Source organism: Chiloscyllium plagiosum, unplaced genomic scaffold (genome assembly GCF_037043375.1).
Source record: "Chiloscyllium plagiosum isolate Xiang-an unplaced genomic scaffold, Cpla_swu_hap1 HiC_scaffold_32, whole genome shotgun sequence".
Lineage (NCBI taxonomy): Eukaryota > Metazoa > Chordata > Chondrichthyes > Orectolobiformes > Hemiscylliidae > Chiloscyllium > Chiloscyllium plagiosum.
In genome coordinates, this window is record NW_028270170.1 from 443,261 (window position 1) to 459,422 (window position 16,162).

At 40.7% G+C, this 16,162-nt stretch overlaps 1 protein-coding gene across 1 annotated transcript in view; it reads right to left on the minus strand.

The window, feature by feature from the left end:
• Positions 1-16,162, minus strand: part of retreg3 (reticulophagy regulator family member 3) — a 57,767-nt gene that overhangs the window by 22,974 nt on the left and 18,631 nt on the right. The window contains exons 3-5 of the mRNA XM_043721583.2: positions 11,908-11,938; positions 2,389-2,515; positions 940-1,024 (exon numbers count right to left, since the gene is read on the minus strand). Coding sequence (XP_043577518.1) covers positions 940-1,024; positions 2,389-2,515; positions 11,908-11,938 — 243 coding nt within the window. The remainder of the gene's footprint in view (positions 1-939; positions 1,025-2,388; positions 2,516-11,907; positions 11,939-16,162) is intronic.

The following is a 16,162-nucleotide window of genomic DNA, read 5'->3' on the forward strand; positions in this document are numbered from 1 at the left end:
GAACAAGGTTCTGGTTTGAAGTCCCACTCCAGGATTTGATTTAAAAATGAAGATTGACAATCCAATGCAGTACTGCAGACATCATGCCTGTTAAAGGTACTGGCTTTCAGATAAAACATTAAACAGAGGCCCAATCATCCCTTTCAGGAAGGCTTAAAAGATCCTGTGGGATAGTACTGAAGATGGGCAGGGGAGTTATCCCTGAAATCTTGACGAGTATTTATCTGACAATCAATACCCAATTTTCTGGTCATTACACATATTTGCTGAACATGAACTATCTACTGCATTTCCTACATTGAAACAGTGACTAAAAATACATTTAATTCATTTTAAAGTACTACGAGGTGGTCAAAAAAAGAGTAAATGTATATCGGTCTTTCTTTTCAAACAACTTAATTTCCTATCTTGCTCCTGAACCTATGGCCAGTCACATTACCCACTCCCTTCACTGCCACCACTCACCAATGTGGTTTATGGCACCAAACAAGAGCAGTAGGAGTGCTCGACACCTTTGAATGCAGGTCTAACTGTAGCTGTAAAAATGATTTGTGATTGCTTTTGTTTATGGGTCACTGACCCATTCATAACCCATTATGGGTCATGCACCAGCTGTTGAATAGTCAACTTCTCAAAGAAGTCACAACAGATCCAGTCAACTGTTTCTTTCACACACTTTGCTTTGATGGTTATTGATGCAGGGTGAAGAGGCCACTTGTAGATGCAAAAAGAATTAAGCATGAAGCTGAACGCAAATAAAACCAATGAAGAACTTATGCAAGTATTTCAGCTATCAGTCATAACATTAGTTCCTAAACTCAGCACAGATCAGAATACAGACCTACAGTAGTAAGGTTATTTGCAAGTTATTTGAAAATATATATCATTTTATACAGGACCAACTTATATACAAGTCAGATGTTTTAAAACAGCACTTACAAATGATGTAGGACAGGAAGAGACCAGGAATGTAGCGTCCAATTACAGCCAGGAATGTGAACACACCACACACCAGAAGACAAAACTGAAGAAAACAATTCAGACACAATTAATTCAAACCTTGCATATAAAGCTACTTTCCTAAAAGGGTCGAGTTCCTGGAGAGTTTTGGAATGATTCCTACATCAGTAGTATTATGAGATTCCCAGTGATGCATAACAACAGTTCAGGCACCACAGGTTTGGGTCTGTATTAAATCTAACATCCTGAAGAGTTTATATCAGAACTGCTGTCACTTTAACACACTCTTACCCCGAACCTCTACCCCAAACTCTCCAAGCCTTTCACCCAATCACTTCAACAATCTCTTACCTTCCTAACTTTACTCCTAATGCCACTTGTTTCTTCCCTCACCCACCACACATCCTGATGACTTGATGCACAACCACAATTAATTGTATCGGAACCAATGACCAAATATTTAAAAAGGAATGTTACCTAAGAACAACTTTGAAGGGATTGTAATTCAGCTGATTGAGGAATTTAAAACTCTTTAATACACTTCCATAAAACAGTAGAATGTTTGCTAAAATAATATTTCAAATTTATGGAAGGCAATGGGGCCAACACAATAGATTCCAAGAGTTCATCATTTTAACAAATGTGTACCAACTTTTGCATGTTGTTTCACAGGATGTGGGTGTCCCTGGTCAGGTTAGCACTTACTGCTCATCCTTAATTGCCAGGGGGCAGTTAAGAGTCATCCACTTTGCTGTGGGTCTAGAGTCACATGTAGGCAAGACCAGGTAAGAATAGCAGTTTCCTTTATTTGTGAACAGACAGATTTTACCAACAATTGACAATGGTTTCATAATCATCACTGGACTCTTAATTCCAAATTCTTATTGAATTCAAATTCCACCATCTGCCATGATGGGATTTGAACCTAGGTCCGCAGAACAATACATGCGTATCAAGATTGTTAATCTAGCAATAATACCAGTAGGCCATTGCCTGACTTCGGTGGATTTTTTAATTCACTCGTGGGACGTGGGCATTGCTGGCTGGTCAGTATTTATTGCCTGTCCCCAACTGCCCTTGAGCAGAGTGGTTTGCTAGGCCATTTCAGAGGGCAGTTCAAGGTCAACCATATCGTGTGGGGGTCCAGAGTTACATGTAAGCCAGACCACATAGGATAGCAAATCTATTGTGTTGGCCCCATGACCATAAGTGGATTCATGGTCATCATTAGACTCTTAATTCCAAATCCTTATTGAATTCAAATCCTGCTGCATCTGGATTTGAACCTGTGTCCCCAGGAGATTGGCTGAGTTTCTAGATTAGTAGTCTAGCGATAATACTGCTAGACCTTAGCCTCCCCTAAAATAAATACACACATATTTAACTCAAGAAATTCCAGTAATCCGATACTTTGTTCAAAGCTCTTACCTTACCAGGATTTTGTTTTTTAAAATGGTACAAATTCTTCAAAAACCTCTCTGCACTGAGTGAAAGGTCTGCCATTCTGTGACAAAGTTCAGGTACGCTGAGCAGTTTTGGGTGAACAAGTCCCCAGCTGCACGGGAAGAAATAACCATTATGTGTCAGAATGTCATCAAAACTAAAAATCACTTACAAACACATTCTAAATAGAGGAAGGGTAAGCATGACAAACTATAGTAATTCAGCAGAGCGAAGATCAAGGACTCAGTCTAATACTTTGTGCCCCACATATCATCAGCATAGAAAATGGGTACTGTTTACAATTCGGGCCTGGACTGAGAAGTGGGGACTGCAAACCATTTATGAATTAGGACTAATTTCTTTCCTCAAAAGAGAATTTTGGATAAGAATCAAATTGTAGCAATGTTTATTAAACCAAATATTTTCAAATAAAGTCAAAATGCTGCCAATGCTGAAAATCTGAAATATAAACAGAACCTGCTGGGGAAACTCCATGTCTGGCAGTATTTTCGGATTGACAAAAGACACGGTTAATGTTGCAAAGGTAATGAACCATTCCACTAGGACTCATTTTCCACTCAACTTTAACCTCATTTTTCACAAAATGTCTCTTCGTTGGAACAGTTCTTTGATAATAACCCTGTTTTTCTCTCCAAAGATGCTGCTAGACCTGCTGAGTTTTATAATTAGTGACCCACATTTCTCAGGCACTAGACCTTTGGCAAATTGTTTAGAACATTCCTCTTTACAGAGAAGCAAAAGTTAAGTATTAAACAGAAACATACAAGCTTCAAAAGATGTTAACAGCAAATTCCCCTGAATGGGTGCTAGAGAAAACATGCAGAATGAGATAGGACAAAAGCAATGTTTTCTAGATTTGTGTAGAGCAGCATATATAATCAGCTTTTTGGCAAAATAAAAAAAAATTCACAATCACACAAACGGGATTACTGCAAATGAGACAAAAATCAAAAACATTCCATCCAAAACATTTCTTTCCCAAGCATGACCCACAGGACTTACCACTGCCCGAGCCAATGTGCCCATTCACAAACCCAATCCCCAAAAAACCATGGCATAATAACTTGAATCTAAATTCGGCTGCAACTAAGTTTCTTCAACAATAGGGGAATCAAAAACAAATGCACAAAAAATGTTCAAGTCTTTTCTCAACCTTTAGTCAATGGGATTTCAAATACTTTGATCGGTTATAACTGTTTTGGAGCTAACAAAAGGTACAAACCTAAGTGCACAGGAAGTGCTATATATTCATTCCATGTACTTTAATCTATGACACCCCAGAGAATGAATATGAGACAACCACGAGATGAGTGTGGAATTGATGAAGAAAACTGAGATATGGTTATTGTAGTGATTGGAACAAGTTCAGTCAGGTGGACCTCAGAATATGAATTCCCTGACTGGAGCTGTTAACCTGGTCTAAATCAAGGAGAGCTGGCTAACAGATATAAACAGGAGTGTTAAGGGTCGTGATCAGTCTAGGAGCCAACTCTGAGCTAATTGAGTCAGTGTCATGTAGTGTGTAAATAAATGGTGACTTTGTGATGGGACACTGGCCTTTGTAGAGTTATTTTAGTTACGCATTTCAATTGGCAGGATTTGGTCAACATATAGAAATATTGATTGGAGCCTCGACTCATCACTACATTTATAAATGACTTAATGCAGGAAAGGTGGCTATAAAAACAGGTCTACTTTTAAATTACACAAAGTAAATACTGCAAATTGAAGTTAAAGTTGCAAGGGAATATTGACAAATTAAGTGAGCCAGCAAAATTATAGCTCATGGAATTTAATATGGGCAAGTGTAGGTTATCTGTTCACAGTTACAGGAAGGAAATTGGTCTTTTCTCTAAATGGCAAGATGACAGGAACTGGACAGCAGTTGAGACAAAAAAAAGGTCCAAATAAAGAAATCATTGAAAACTTGTGGAATTAGTGGATTCAGAACTAGTGAACTTCTCAAATACTCTGAACTAGTGGACAGTATAAGTTACTACATTAATGGAATGGTGTATTCCAATCAACTTCAGGTAAAAAGCCAAAGAGGTGGAAGCGATTAAAGTTCTGATTCAATCACATCTGCAATGCTGCATTTTGGTTCTTGGTAGCTCAACTTGGGTAGAATACAACCTTAGGAACACAAATATAAACAGACACCACACAGACCTTCAAGCCTGCTCTACAATCAACTTCACGTGCTGACCCACTCCTTACAGCCCTTAATTCGAGAGGCACCAAAAATCTGTCCATCTCTGTCTCAGACAATGGTACAGTTTCTACAGCCACCCGAATTGGAGAATTCTAAAGATTTGATCAAAAGATTTCCACTCATCTCAGTCCCAATATCTTAATCACTGTCTCTTAAAAAAAAATTGTGTTCTAAATTCTCCACCCAGGGGAAAAAAAAAAATCAATCAATCTTTCAGCGTCTAATCAAGTCCATTCAGAATTTTCTAAGTTTCAATTAGATCACTTCTCATTCTTCCATACTATAGATAGCTTCTCATCATAAGTAACTCTGTCATCCTAGGAACCAAACTAAATATTTACTATACCACATCTATCGCAAGAAATTGATATTTTACCTATGCTTGGTGCAGTCTCACCAAAGCCCCATATAATTGTAGCAAGATTTTCTTATCCTTATACTCCAATTCCTTTGCAATATTATGCCTTCTTAATTGCTTGTTGTACCTGCACTTTTTCATTGTATAATTTATTAAACCTGCCTCATTACACATTACCAGATCTAAAAATAGCCTGATCTCTGGTTGGCTCGACAACATATTGTTCCATGAAACTGCCCTGTAAAATTTATACAGTCTTAAGACCATAAGACATAGGAGTGGAAGTAAGGCAATTCGGCCCATAGAGTCCACTCTGCCATTCAATCATGGCTGATGGGCATTTCAACTCCACTTACCCACATTCTCCCCGTAGCCCTTAATTCCTTGTGACATCAAGAATTTATCAATCTCTGCCCTGAAGACATTTAGCGTCCCGGCCTCTACTGCACTCTGTGGCAATGAATTCCACAGGCCCACCACTCTCTGGCTGAAGAAATGTCTCCACATTTCTGTTCTGAATTTATCCCCTCTAATTCTAAGGCTGTGTCCACGGGTCCTAGTCTCCTCGCCTAACGGAAACAATGCTGTGGTTCTGTTCGCTGAGCTGGAAGTTTTTGTTGCAAACGTTTCGTCCCCTGTCTAGGTGACATCCTCAGTGCTTGGGAGCCCCCTGTGAAGCGCTTCTGTGGTGTTTCCTCCGGCATTTATAGTGGCCTGTCCCTGCCGCTTCCGGTTGTCAGTTTCAGCTGTCCGCTGTAGTGGCCGGTATATTGGGTCCAGGTTTATGTGTTTGTTGATGGAGTTTGTGGAGGAGTGCCATGCTTCTAGGAATTCCCTGGCTGTTCTTTGTTTCGCTTGCCCTATAATGGTAGTGTTGTCCCAGTCAAATTCATGTTGCTTGTCGTCTGCGTGTGTGGCTACTAGGAATAGCTGGTCGTGTCGTTTCATGGCTAGTTGACAACAGAACGAGGACATGCCGCAACCCAAAGGACTAGCCACACTACCATACATCAAGAACATCTCTGAAATGACAGCCAGACTACTGCGACCACTAGGACTTATAACAGCACACAAACCAAAAGCCACTCTCAGACAACAACTCACCAAAACGAAGGACCCGATACCCAGCATGAGCAAAACTAATGTAGTGTACAAAATCCCATGCAAGGACTGCACAAAACACTATATAGGACAAACAGGAAGACAGCTAACGATCCGCATCCACGAACATCAACTAGCCACGAAACGACACGACCAGCTATTCCTAGTAGCCACACACGCAGACGACAAGCAACATGAATTTGACTGGGACAACACTACCATTATAGGGCAAGCGAAACAAAGAACAGCCTGGGAATTCCTAGAAGCATGGCACTCATCCACAAACTCCATCAACAAACACATAGACCTGGGCCCAATATACCGGCCACTACAGCGGACAGCTGAAACTGACAACCGGAAGTGGCAGGGACAGGCCACTATAAATGCCGGAGGAAACACCACAGAAGCGCCTCACAGGAGGCTCCCAAGCACTGAGGAGGTCACCTAGACAGGGGATGAAACATTTGCAACAAAAACTTCCAGCTCGGCGAACAGAACCACAGCAACGAGCACCCGAGCTACAAATCTTCTCACAAACTTTTAACGGAAACAATTTCCTAGCATCCACCCTTTCCAAGCCATGTATCATGTAAGTTTCTGTTACATCTCTCCTTAATCTTCTAAACTCTAATGAATACAATCCCAGGATCTTCAGCTGTTCCTCGTATGTTAGACCTACCATTCCAGGGATCATCCGTGTGAATCTTCGCTGGACACGCTCCAGTGCCAGTATGTCCTTCCTGAGGTGTGGGGACCAAAATTGGACACAGTACTCCAAATGGGGCCTAACCAGAGCTTTATAAAGTCTCAGTAGCACAACGGTGCTTTTATATTCCAATCCTCGAGATAAATGACAACATTGCATTCGCTTTCTTAATCACGGACTCAACCTGCATGTTTACCTTTAGAGAATCCTTGACTAGCACTGCCAGATCCCTTTGTACTTTGGCTTTATGAATTTTCTCACCGTTAGAAAGTAATTCATGCTTGTATTCTTTTTTCCAAAGTGCAAGACCTCGCATTTGCTCACATTGAATTCCATCAGCCATTCCCTGGACCACTCTCCCAAACTGTCTAGATCCTTCTGCAGCCTCCCCACTTCCTCAGTACTACCTGCCTGGATCGGTGGTGCTGGAAGAGCACAGCAATTCAGGCAGCATCCGAGGGCAGGCAAAATCGACGTTTCGGGCAAAAGCCCTTCATCAGGAATACCTGCCTGTCCACCTAACTTCGCATCATCGGCAAACTTCGCTAGAATGCCCCCAGTCCCTTCATCCAGACCATTAATATATAACGTGAACAGCTACAGCCCCAACACTGAACCCTGCGGGACACCGCTTGCCATTCTGAAAAAGAACCTTTTATCCCAACTCTCTGCCCTTCTGTCAGCCAATCCTCAATCCATACCAGTAGTTCACCTCGAACACCATGGGCCCTCACCTTGCTCAGCAGCCTCCCGTGTGGCACCTTATCAAAGGCCTTTTGGAAGTCTAAATAGACCACATCCACTGGGTTTCCCTGGTCTAACCTACTTGTCACCTCTTCAAAGAACTCCAACAGGTTTGTCAGGCACGACCACTCCTTACTAAATCCATGTTGACTTGTTCTAATCAGACTCTGCTCTTCCAAGAATTTAGAAACCTCATTCTTAATAATGGATTATAGAATTTTACCAACAACCAAGGTTAGGCTAATTGGCTTATAATTTTCCATCTTTTGTCTTGATCCTTTCTTGAATAAGGGGGGTTACAACAGCGATCTTCCAATCATCTGGGACTTTCCCTGACTCCAGTGACTTTTGAAAGATCTCAACCAACGCCCCTATTTCCTCAGCCACCTCCCTCAGAACTCTAGGATGTAGCCCATCAGGACCAGGAGATTTAGTCATGTGGCTACTCTTATAGTGTCTTCTTTCTCTTGTTAGCTCTTATTTCTACTCTTACAAATTCTTCATCTTCCAGTCCAAGATCAATTCTTGGCATCATACTTAACCATCTCATACTATCAAAACTATCCCACTACCCTTTTCAAAAGTCAGATGCCCTTGAATATTTAGTTCCCAGTTTTGATTTCCCTGTAACTATGCTACCATAATGGCTTAAGAACCTATATATTAAGCCCTATTTGTTCCGTTAATTCATTTATTTTATTCTGGATACTGCATGCATTTAAGTAAAGAACCACTTTTATTTTGCCCTTTTCACCATTCTCGCTTCATCCCAGCCCCTGACCTTTGATCCTATTTCCTGCTTATTTTTGTGTTTGTACACTCTGCCCCTTCTTATCCCACTCTGGTTATCATTACATAAATAGGGGCCCTGCAATATCACCAAATGCTTTTGCTTTGTAAGAATAGAACAACTTAAGAAAATAAGAAATAGGAGCAGGCGCAGGTTATTTGGCTGCTCAGGCTTGCCCTACTATTCAACAAAATAATGGCTGACCTGCCCCAGGCCTGACTCCTATTTCATGCAGCTCCTCATAGCCCTCAACTCACTGATAATTCAAAATTACAGAGAATCATTTTTAAATACTTTCAGTGATTTAGTCTCCAGTATGCTGTAAATATATAGAATTCAAGACATTCATTACCCTCTGGGAAAAGAGATTCATTTCTACTTTACTTTTAAGATGTAAATGGGAATGGGAATGTAGGGAGATGCCATGGTTCCATAACAATGTCCTATAGTTTGAGATTATACCACTAGTGGAAACATTTTAGGTCCCTTAGAATCATGTACGTTTCAATACAGTCAAGTCTTAGTCTTCTGAACTCTAAAGAATAAAGTAGGTAAATAAATAATGTAAGGTCTTTGCAACCCCTCTCCTGAATCTGCTCTTCTCTGTTTTAAAGCCTTCTCTACAGCCCTAGATTTGCCAGTATTCTGGCCCCAACACAATTCAAGTCAAGCCCATTCTACTGGAATAATTCCCTTCTACCTCAGTACTGCGCTAGTGCCCCTGAATTGAAATCTATTCCTCCTGCTACACATCTTTAAGACACACGTTTAATTTCTTGATTTTATTTACCCTATGCCAGTTTGCCCTTGACTCAGATAGTAATCCCGGGATCATTTTTTTGTATAGAATTCCTACAGTATGGAAGCAGGGCCTTCTGCCCAACAAGTCCACACCAACCCTCTGAAGAGTAACCCACCCAGACTCATTCCCTTATATTTACCCCTGACTAATGCACCTAACCTAGGCATCCCTGAACACTATGGGCAATTTAGCGTGGCCAATTCACATCTTTGGATTGTGGGAGGAAACCCATGCAGACATGGGGAGATTTTACAGACTTCACAAACAGATAGTTGCCAGAGGATGGAATTGAACCAGGTCCCTGGCGCTGTGAGGGAGCAGTGCTAACCACTGAGCCACTGTCTCGCCCGATAATCTTGGATATCTGCTTTTTAATTTAGCTCCTAACTGTTCAAATTCTCCTTTCTTTTCTATCAATGTCACAGGTACCAATGTTGATGATGGGATCTTCGTCTTCCTCTCCAAGTTCCAGTCCAGCCCTGAGGTGTTGTCCTTAACCATAGCATCAAGCAGCAGAGCCTTTGGGACTCATGCTCAGTTGCAGAGAACAGTATCCATCCTTTCAAATTATACAATATTTTGCTTCCTCACTGCATAGCCTGTGTTACAGCCTACATTCCCATTTATTTTTGTGCCAACAGTAAGCACAGTTAAATACCACTTGATCACTTTAATAAAGTTTTCTGATCACCAACAATGCTGCCATGCATACCTGCAGAGATCATCACTGCTTTTTTTCTCCCATACTTTCAACCAGATATTCCAATCTTGGCTGCAACAATAAAGCCTTGCTGATGCAATTCTGGAACAAACTGGTGAAAGGGAAGGGGAAATAATATATAGTACAAACTCCCTTTTTTCACAAAATCAGCTGCTGTATTCATGCAAGGTTTTTGAAGGTCTCAAGGTGGTGACTGAGTGAGTAAGGGGGGGGGGGGGGTAGGTCAACAAGTGGTGGGACAGGATGAGTTTTTGGTGGATCATGGGACAAGTCCTTAGATTGGGCTGTGGTGGAGAGTTCAGTCATGCTGTTCATCATTGGGTTACGCTTGAGATTAAATAGTGTAACGTTTCTAGGGTAAGTGTCCAAGTCTCTGATCTATGATCAGTGTAAGTGACATTTGAATCATGTCTGGGGTAGTTTAAACTTTCCAGGCAATGTGCCAGGACTACATTAGTGTGCCAACATGCAACAGTAATCAAAGTTCACTGTATCCCACTGTAGGGTTGGGAAAATCTGACTCATTAATTGAGGTTGGAAATAATGGAGGCCCCAGCACTAATCCAATATTTACAGCCTGCCAACTTGAAAATTCCATGCTTATTCTTACTCTCTAATTCTGGTTCATTAATTAATCTTCTGTTCATGCTAATGTATTACCCTAAACTCCATCTTGAATGACATCTGATCAAATGCAATTTAGAAATCTAAATAGACTATACCCCCAATTCAAAAACTCTGAAATTTCTGGAAAACTCAGCAGATCTGGCAGCATCTGTAAAGAGAAAACAGAGATAACGTTTTGACCACAGTAAACCTTTTCACGTCTCACAGCAGTTAGGAAAAGGTGATACTAATGTTGATGATAGAAAGTGGAGAGAAAACAAACAAAGGGAGTGAGCAGATGATGCAGAAATAGGTCAGAGAGAGAAAAAAAAGAGACCGCCAAGTAGGTAATAACGTATATTATGAGTGGTTGAAAATGGACTGGCTGTACTTAAAGCAACCTATTTCATGGCAGGACATGGGTGGGGGAAATGGGCAATAGACATAGAAGGTGGTGTTCATGCTTTAACATTGTTAAGCTCTATGTTGAGTCCTGAAGGCTGTAGGGTCCCTACGTGAAAGATGAGGTATCATTCCTCCAAGCTTTTAAGCCTTGTTTGAGCACTGCAAGTAGTACACTCCCTGCTTCCCATTTATTCAGTCTACATCCTTAAAAAGACTAAAAAAAATTCAAACTCAATTCCTTTTTTGTAAAGCCATACTGACTGCTCATGTTATGGCTTTATAAAATTGTATTGTTAAGAGCTCCGTTATAATGGGTTCCAACACTTTCACAATAATCCAGGCAGGTCCGAACTCACAAGTGATTTTATTCATAAGTTGATATGTTTGCAAGTCCAGAACACAATACAGTACAATATAAAATAGCAGTTCATAAGGTGGGAGGTGATGCAGCACAGATTCATCAGAAAGACAGACCAAAAGGGTTAACTTATGAGGACAGATTGTACTACCCAGTTGTACTTGTTTTGTATACAGTATTGTGGCCTGTTTGAACTGTACAAGATAATCAATAGTATGGAAAGAAACTATTTTCTCTGAGTGGGGAAATCAGGACAAGAGGGTGTACCTGTGAAAACAACTGTGCCATTCAGTGCTGATGTCAGTAGCATTTCCTCAAAAAGATCACTGGGTAACAAACTCTTCCCCCAACAATCTGTTGAGGCTTGGAATGAATTGAACATTTCAAAATCAGTGCTAGTCATATTAAGAATTCTGGAATTATGGAAGTTCACATTAAGATCAGCCACATTTTAAATGAATAACGGTACAGACTTGAAAGACTGAACAGTCTCCAACTGTAACTAAGCTCCTATCTCATAGCACTACCACATAAGAAAATACAAACCAGTCTCAATTTTTGACTCAAACATTTGCCCTTAAAAGCAGAAGCTACATTAAAATATAAAGCACACAGTCCTTACATTGTTAAAAAGTTTAACAAGTTCAAAAATGCATAATAAGTAAAATGCAATTCTATACCTCTCAGCATCACTGTCTTCCATGTGCATCACTAAAAAAGAATAAATCATTAGTTAACTCATAATAAACCATTTGAAAAACTAAATTGCGAATGGTGGCATGCTACATTGTGATTTCACCCAGCACATCAAAGGTAGACTATCTCAGGCTCCTTATTTGTGGATACGGACAGCAACCAAAGCAAGTTATCCCTCAAGGTTCAAAAACAGCCTTTAGTGAAATAACTGAAAGCAGAGGCTTCTTCCATCAGCAACCATTTTTAACGTAATTAAAGTTCAAAGATACTTCACAGGAGCATTAGAAAACAAAAAATAACACCAAACTAAATATTACATCAGATGATCAAAAACTTAGCCAAAAATGTAGTAGAAGTAAAGGAATGTGGAAGAGGGTGTGATGAGGGAATCTCAGTGCTCAGGACATAGGCGACTGTAAGTCACAAACGGTGAAATAATAATAATTTGGATTGCATAAGATTTACAGGAGTGCTAACATCTCCAAGGGTTGTGGATTTAGCTATTACACAAATAGGGAGGGAATGGGAGGGGACGTTATGTCAGACTTTGAAAACAATTATGAGAATTTTAAACTTAAGATGTTGCTTGGCCAGGAAACTAGTTCTGTACTGTCCAGGGATCACAACAGTGCCAATGTAACCAAACCATGCAGCTATCTTAACCAAAATCAGCTTTACAAACAATTTGGGTAGCAATACTTCCTGCGCATTCAATTACAAATAAATCATCATTCAATAACTACGCAAGCAAAGCTCTTCACAAATAAACACTTGCCCATTCTGCTTTTTGTTTTATAATCTAACTGACAGACAACATAGAACATAACAGCGCAGTCCAGGCCCTTCGGCCCTCCATGTTGCGCCGACATGTGGAACCAATCTGAAGCTTATCTATCCTACACTCTCCATTTAAATGCCATTAAAGTTGGTGAGTCTACTACTGAAAAAATTAATATGTTGAAATCAAACTCAATTAGCTGTGACCTCTCATTTTCTATTTCAACAAATGTATTTATAACCACACCTGGACTCAAAATTAGCCACGGGGTCATAGCCAATGTAAGCCAAATAGATTTGGTTTTACAAGAGCAAAATACAATAAATGCTGGAAATTTGAGACAAAGATAGAAGGTGCTGAAATACTCAGCAAGATTAGTAGCATCTACAGAGAGAAGTTATTATTTCAGATTGATAAACTTACATCAGAACTAAGTAGTTAGAAATATAATTGATCTTAAGGTGGTGAAATTGGGTGGGGTGGGACAAAGAATAAAAGAGAATGTCTGTGATAGAGTGGAAAAATTATATGAAAGGAGAGTCAGTCATGAAGGGACAATGCAGAAAATGTGTTAAGCAATGTCTGAATGGCAGAATGAATAACAGTTCCTAAGTAAAACCAATGAACAAACAAGGATAACATGAAAATATGCAGAGAAAAATAAGCAGGTTGGGCAGAGAATATGGCCTGAAATTGTCAACCTCAATGTTGAGTATGCAAAGTGCCTGATTAAGAAATAAGGTGTTGCTTCTCCAGCTTACATGAAGCTTCATTGGAAGACTGCAGCAGACCAAAGTCAGAGGTGCTCTCATGCCTCACTGTGGCAATGAGTTGGAAATCAAGCCTTGTCACATCTGAAGCAATCACAGAATTTAAAGATTCTAGAGAAGCACACCAAATTCCCCACTTTATCGGACTTTATATTCTTTTAGACTCTAGCTACAAGTAAGCAATTATGAACCATCATAATTACGAACCATCGGCATGTAACTCTACTAGTTAAAACTGTAGCAACCTTGTAAAACCATCCTTGACAGAGATATACACAGAAAAAACAAAAGCCAGGGTCGTTACGAACAGAAGGAAAGACTGGGAAGGCAATTCAGGGCTGCTGAACAAAATGCTGTTCCTTTTCCAGATGCCCTCATTTGTTTGTTGCAGGTACTTATAAAACTTCTGGCTTACTACTTAAGAGTCACAGCTTATACTAACTGCTGAGGGAAAAATAACCCAGCTTTCCTCCAGCTTAACGGAGCTTTTACTGCAGAGATCAAAGACAGCTCCTGAGATGATGGTGATCTGAAAACTTTTGTTCATAGCCTTAAGTTTTTCAGCTAGCTGAGTAGTTGCTGCAGGCTGAAGGTCTTTGTCATCAATAATCTACAGATCGAATAGCTACTTGTTGCCAACCAAAGCTCCATGAATACACAACCCTTCAGCTCCAGCTCACTTGTAAACCCCAAGTCAACTACTACCGGAACTAGCAGCTGTGTTCACAGTAAGTGCCAGGTTACATGCTTTCAAAATATGCAATCATCCAGCAATTCTTCGTTTTAAACAATTCTTTTCTCATTTCAGTCCATAATTAAAAATGCAGTAAAATAAAAAGATGCTTTTATATATTACTCCACCATTACTCCTGGCTTTTATTGGTAGAGGAATTGAGTTCCGGAGTACTGAGGTAATGTTGCAGTTCTATAAGACTCTGGTGCGGCCGCATCTGGAGTATTGTGTGCAGTTTTGGTCCCCATACTATAGGAAGGATGTGGAGGCACTGGAACGGGTGCAGAGGAGGTTTACCAGGATGTTGCCTGGTATGGCAGGAAGATCGTATGAGGAAAGGCTGAGGCACTTGGGGCTGTTTTCATTGGAGAAAAGAAGGTTGAGGGGTGACTTGATAGAGGTGTACAAGATGATTAGGGGTTTAGATAGGGTCGACAGTGAGAATCTTTTTCCACGTATGGAGTCAGCTATTACAAGGGGGCATAGCTTTAAATTAAGGGGGGGTAGGTATAGGACAGATGTTAGGGGTAGATTCTTTACTCAGCGAGTCGTGAGTTCATGGAGTGCCCTGCCAGTAGCAGTGGTGGACTCTCCTTCATTATGGGCATTTAAACGTGCATTGGATAGGCATATGGAGGATAGTGGGCTAGTGTAGGTTAGGTGGGCTTGGATCGGCGCAACATCGAGGGCCAAAGGGCCTGTACTGCGCTGTATTCTTCTATGTTCTATGTTCTAAAGAAAAAATGAAATGCCATTTTAAAAATGCTTCATTATTTTATTACAAATACTTGATACACAACCAAAGCATAGAAGTTCATAGAAACTGCACAGATTGGAAACAAGCCATTAGGCCCAACAAGTCCAGTCCACTCCGACCCTCCAAAGACTATCCCACTCAGACACATTCCCCTACTCTGTTACTCTATATTTCCAAAGTTTGTGAGAAGATTTGTAGCTCGGGTGCTCGTTGTTGTGGTTCTGTTCGCCGAACTGAGAATTTGTGTTGCAGACGTTTCGTCCCATCTAGGTGACATCCTCAGTGCTTGGGAGCCTCCTGTGAAGCGCTTATGTGATCTTTCCTCCGGCATTTGTAGTGGTTTGAATCTGCCGCTTCCGGTTGTCAGTTCCAGCTGTCCGCTGCAGTGGTCGGTATATTGGGTCCAGGTCGATGTGCTTATTGATTGAATCTGTGGATGAGTGCCATGCCTTTAGGAATTCCCTGGCTGTTCTCTGTTTGGCTTGTCCTATAATAGTAGTGTTGTCCCAGTCGAACTCATGTTGCTTGTCATCTGCGTGTGTGGCTACTAAGGATAGCTGGTCGTGTCGTTTTGTGGCTAGTTGGTGTTCATGGATGTGGATCGTTAGCTGTCTTCCTGTTTGTCCTATGTAGTGTTTTGTGCAGTCCTTGCATGGGATTTTGTACACTACATTACTAAGAAACGATAAGAACATAATCATACTACCAGCAGACAAAGGCAGAATGATGGTCATCCTAGACAAAGCAGAGTACATCCAAAAAGCGCAACAACTACTTGTAGATACCAACACCTACCAAAAGATGGAGTTTGACCCCACCCCACAGCTCACCAATAGGATAAACAACACACTGAGGAACCTACAAAAAAAAACGGACAGATAACCAGGTTTGACCTACAAAGAATGAAACCTGAAAGCAACAACACCCCTAGATTCTATGGACTACCTAAAGTGCACAAACCAGACATCCCACTCAGACCAATAGTATCACTACAAGGGACACCATCACACAAACTGGCTAAAGAACTACAGCAGAAACTGAAACACCTGATCAGCGGATCCAGACACTCTATACAATCAACACAGGAATTCTTGGACATCATCAGAAATATACACATAGATAAGGAAGAAATCATGGTCTCATTCGATGTAACGGCACTGTTCACCTCCATCGACAAAACCCTAGCCAGAGAAACAATAGC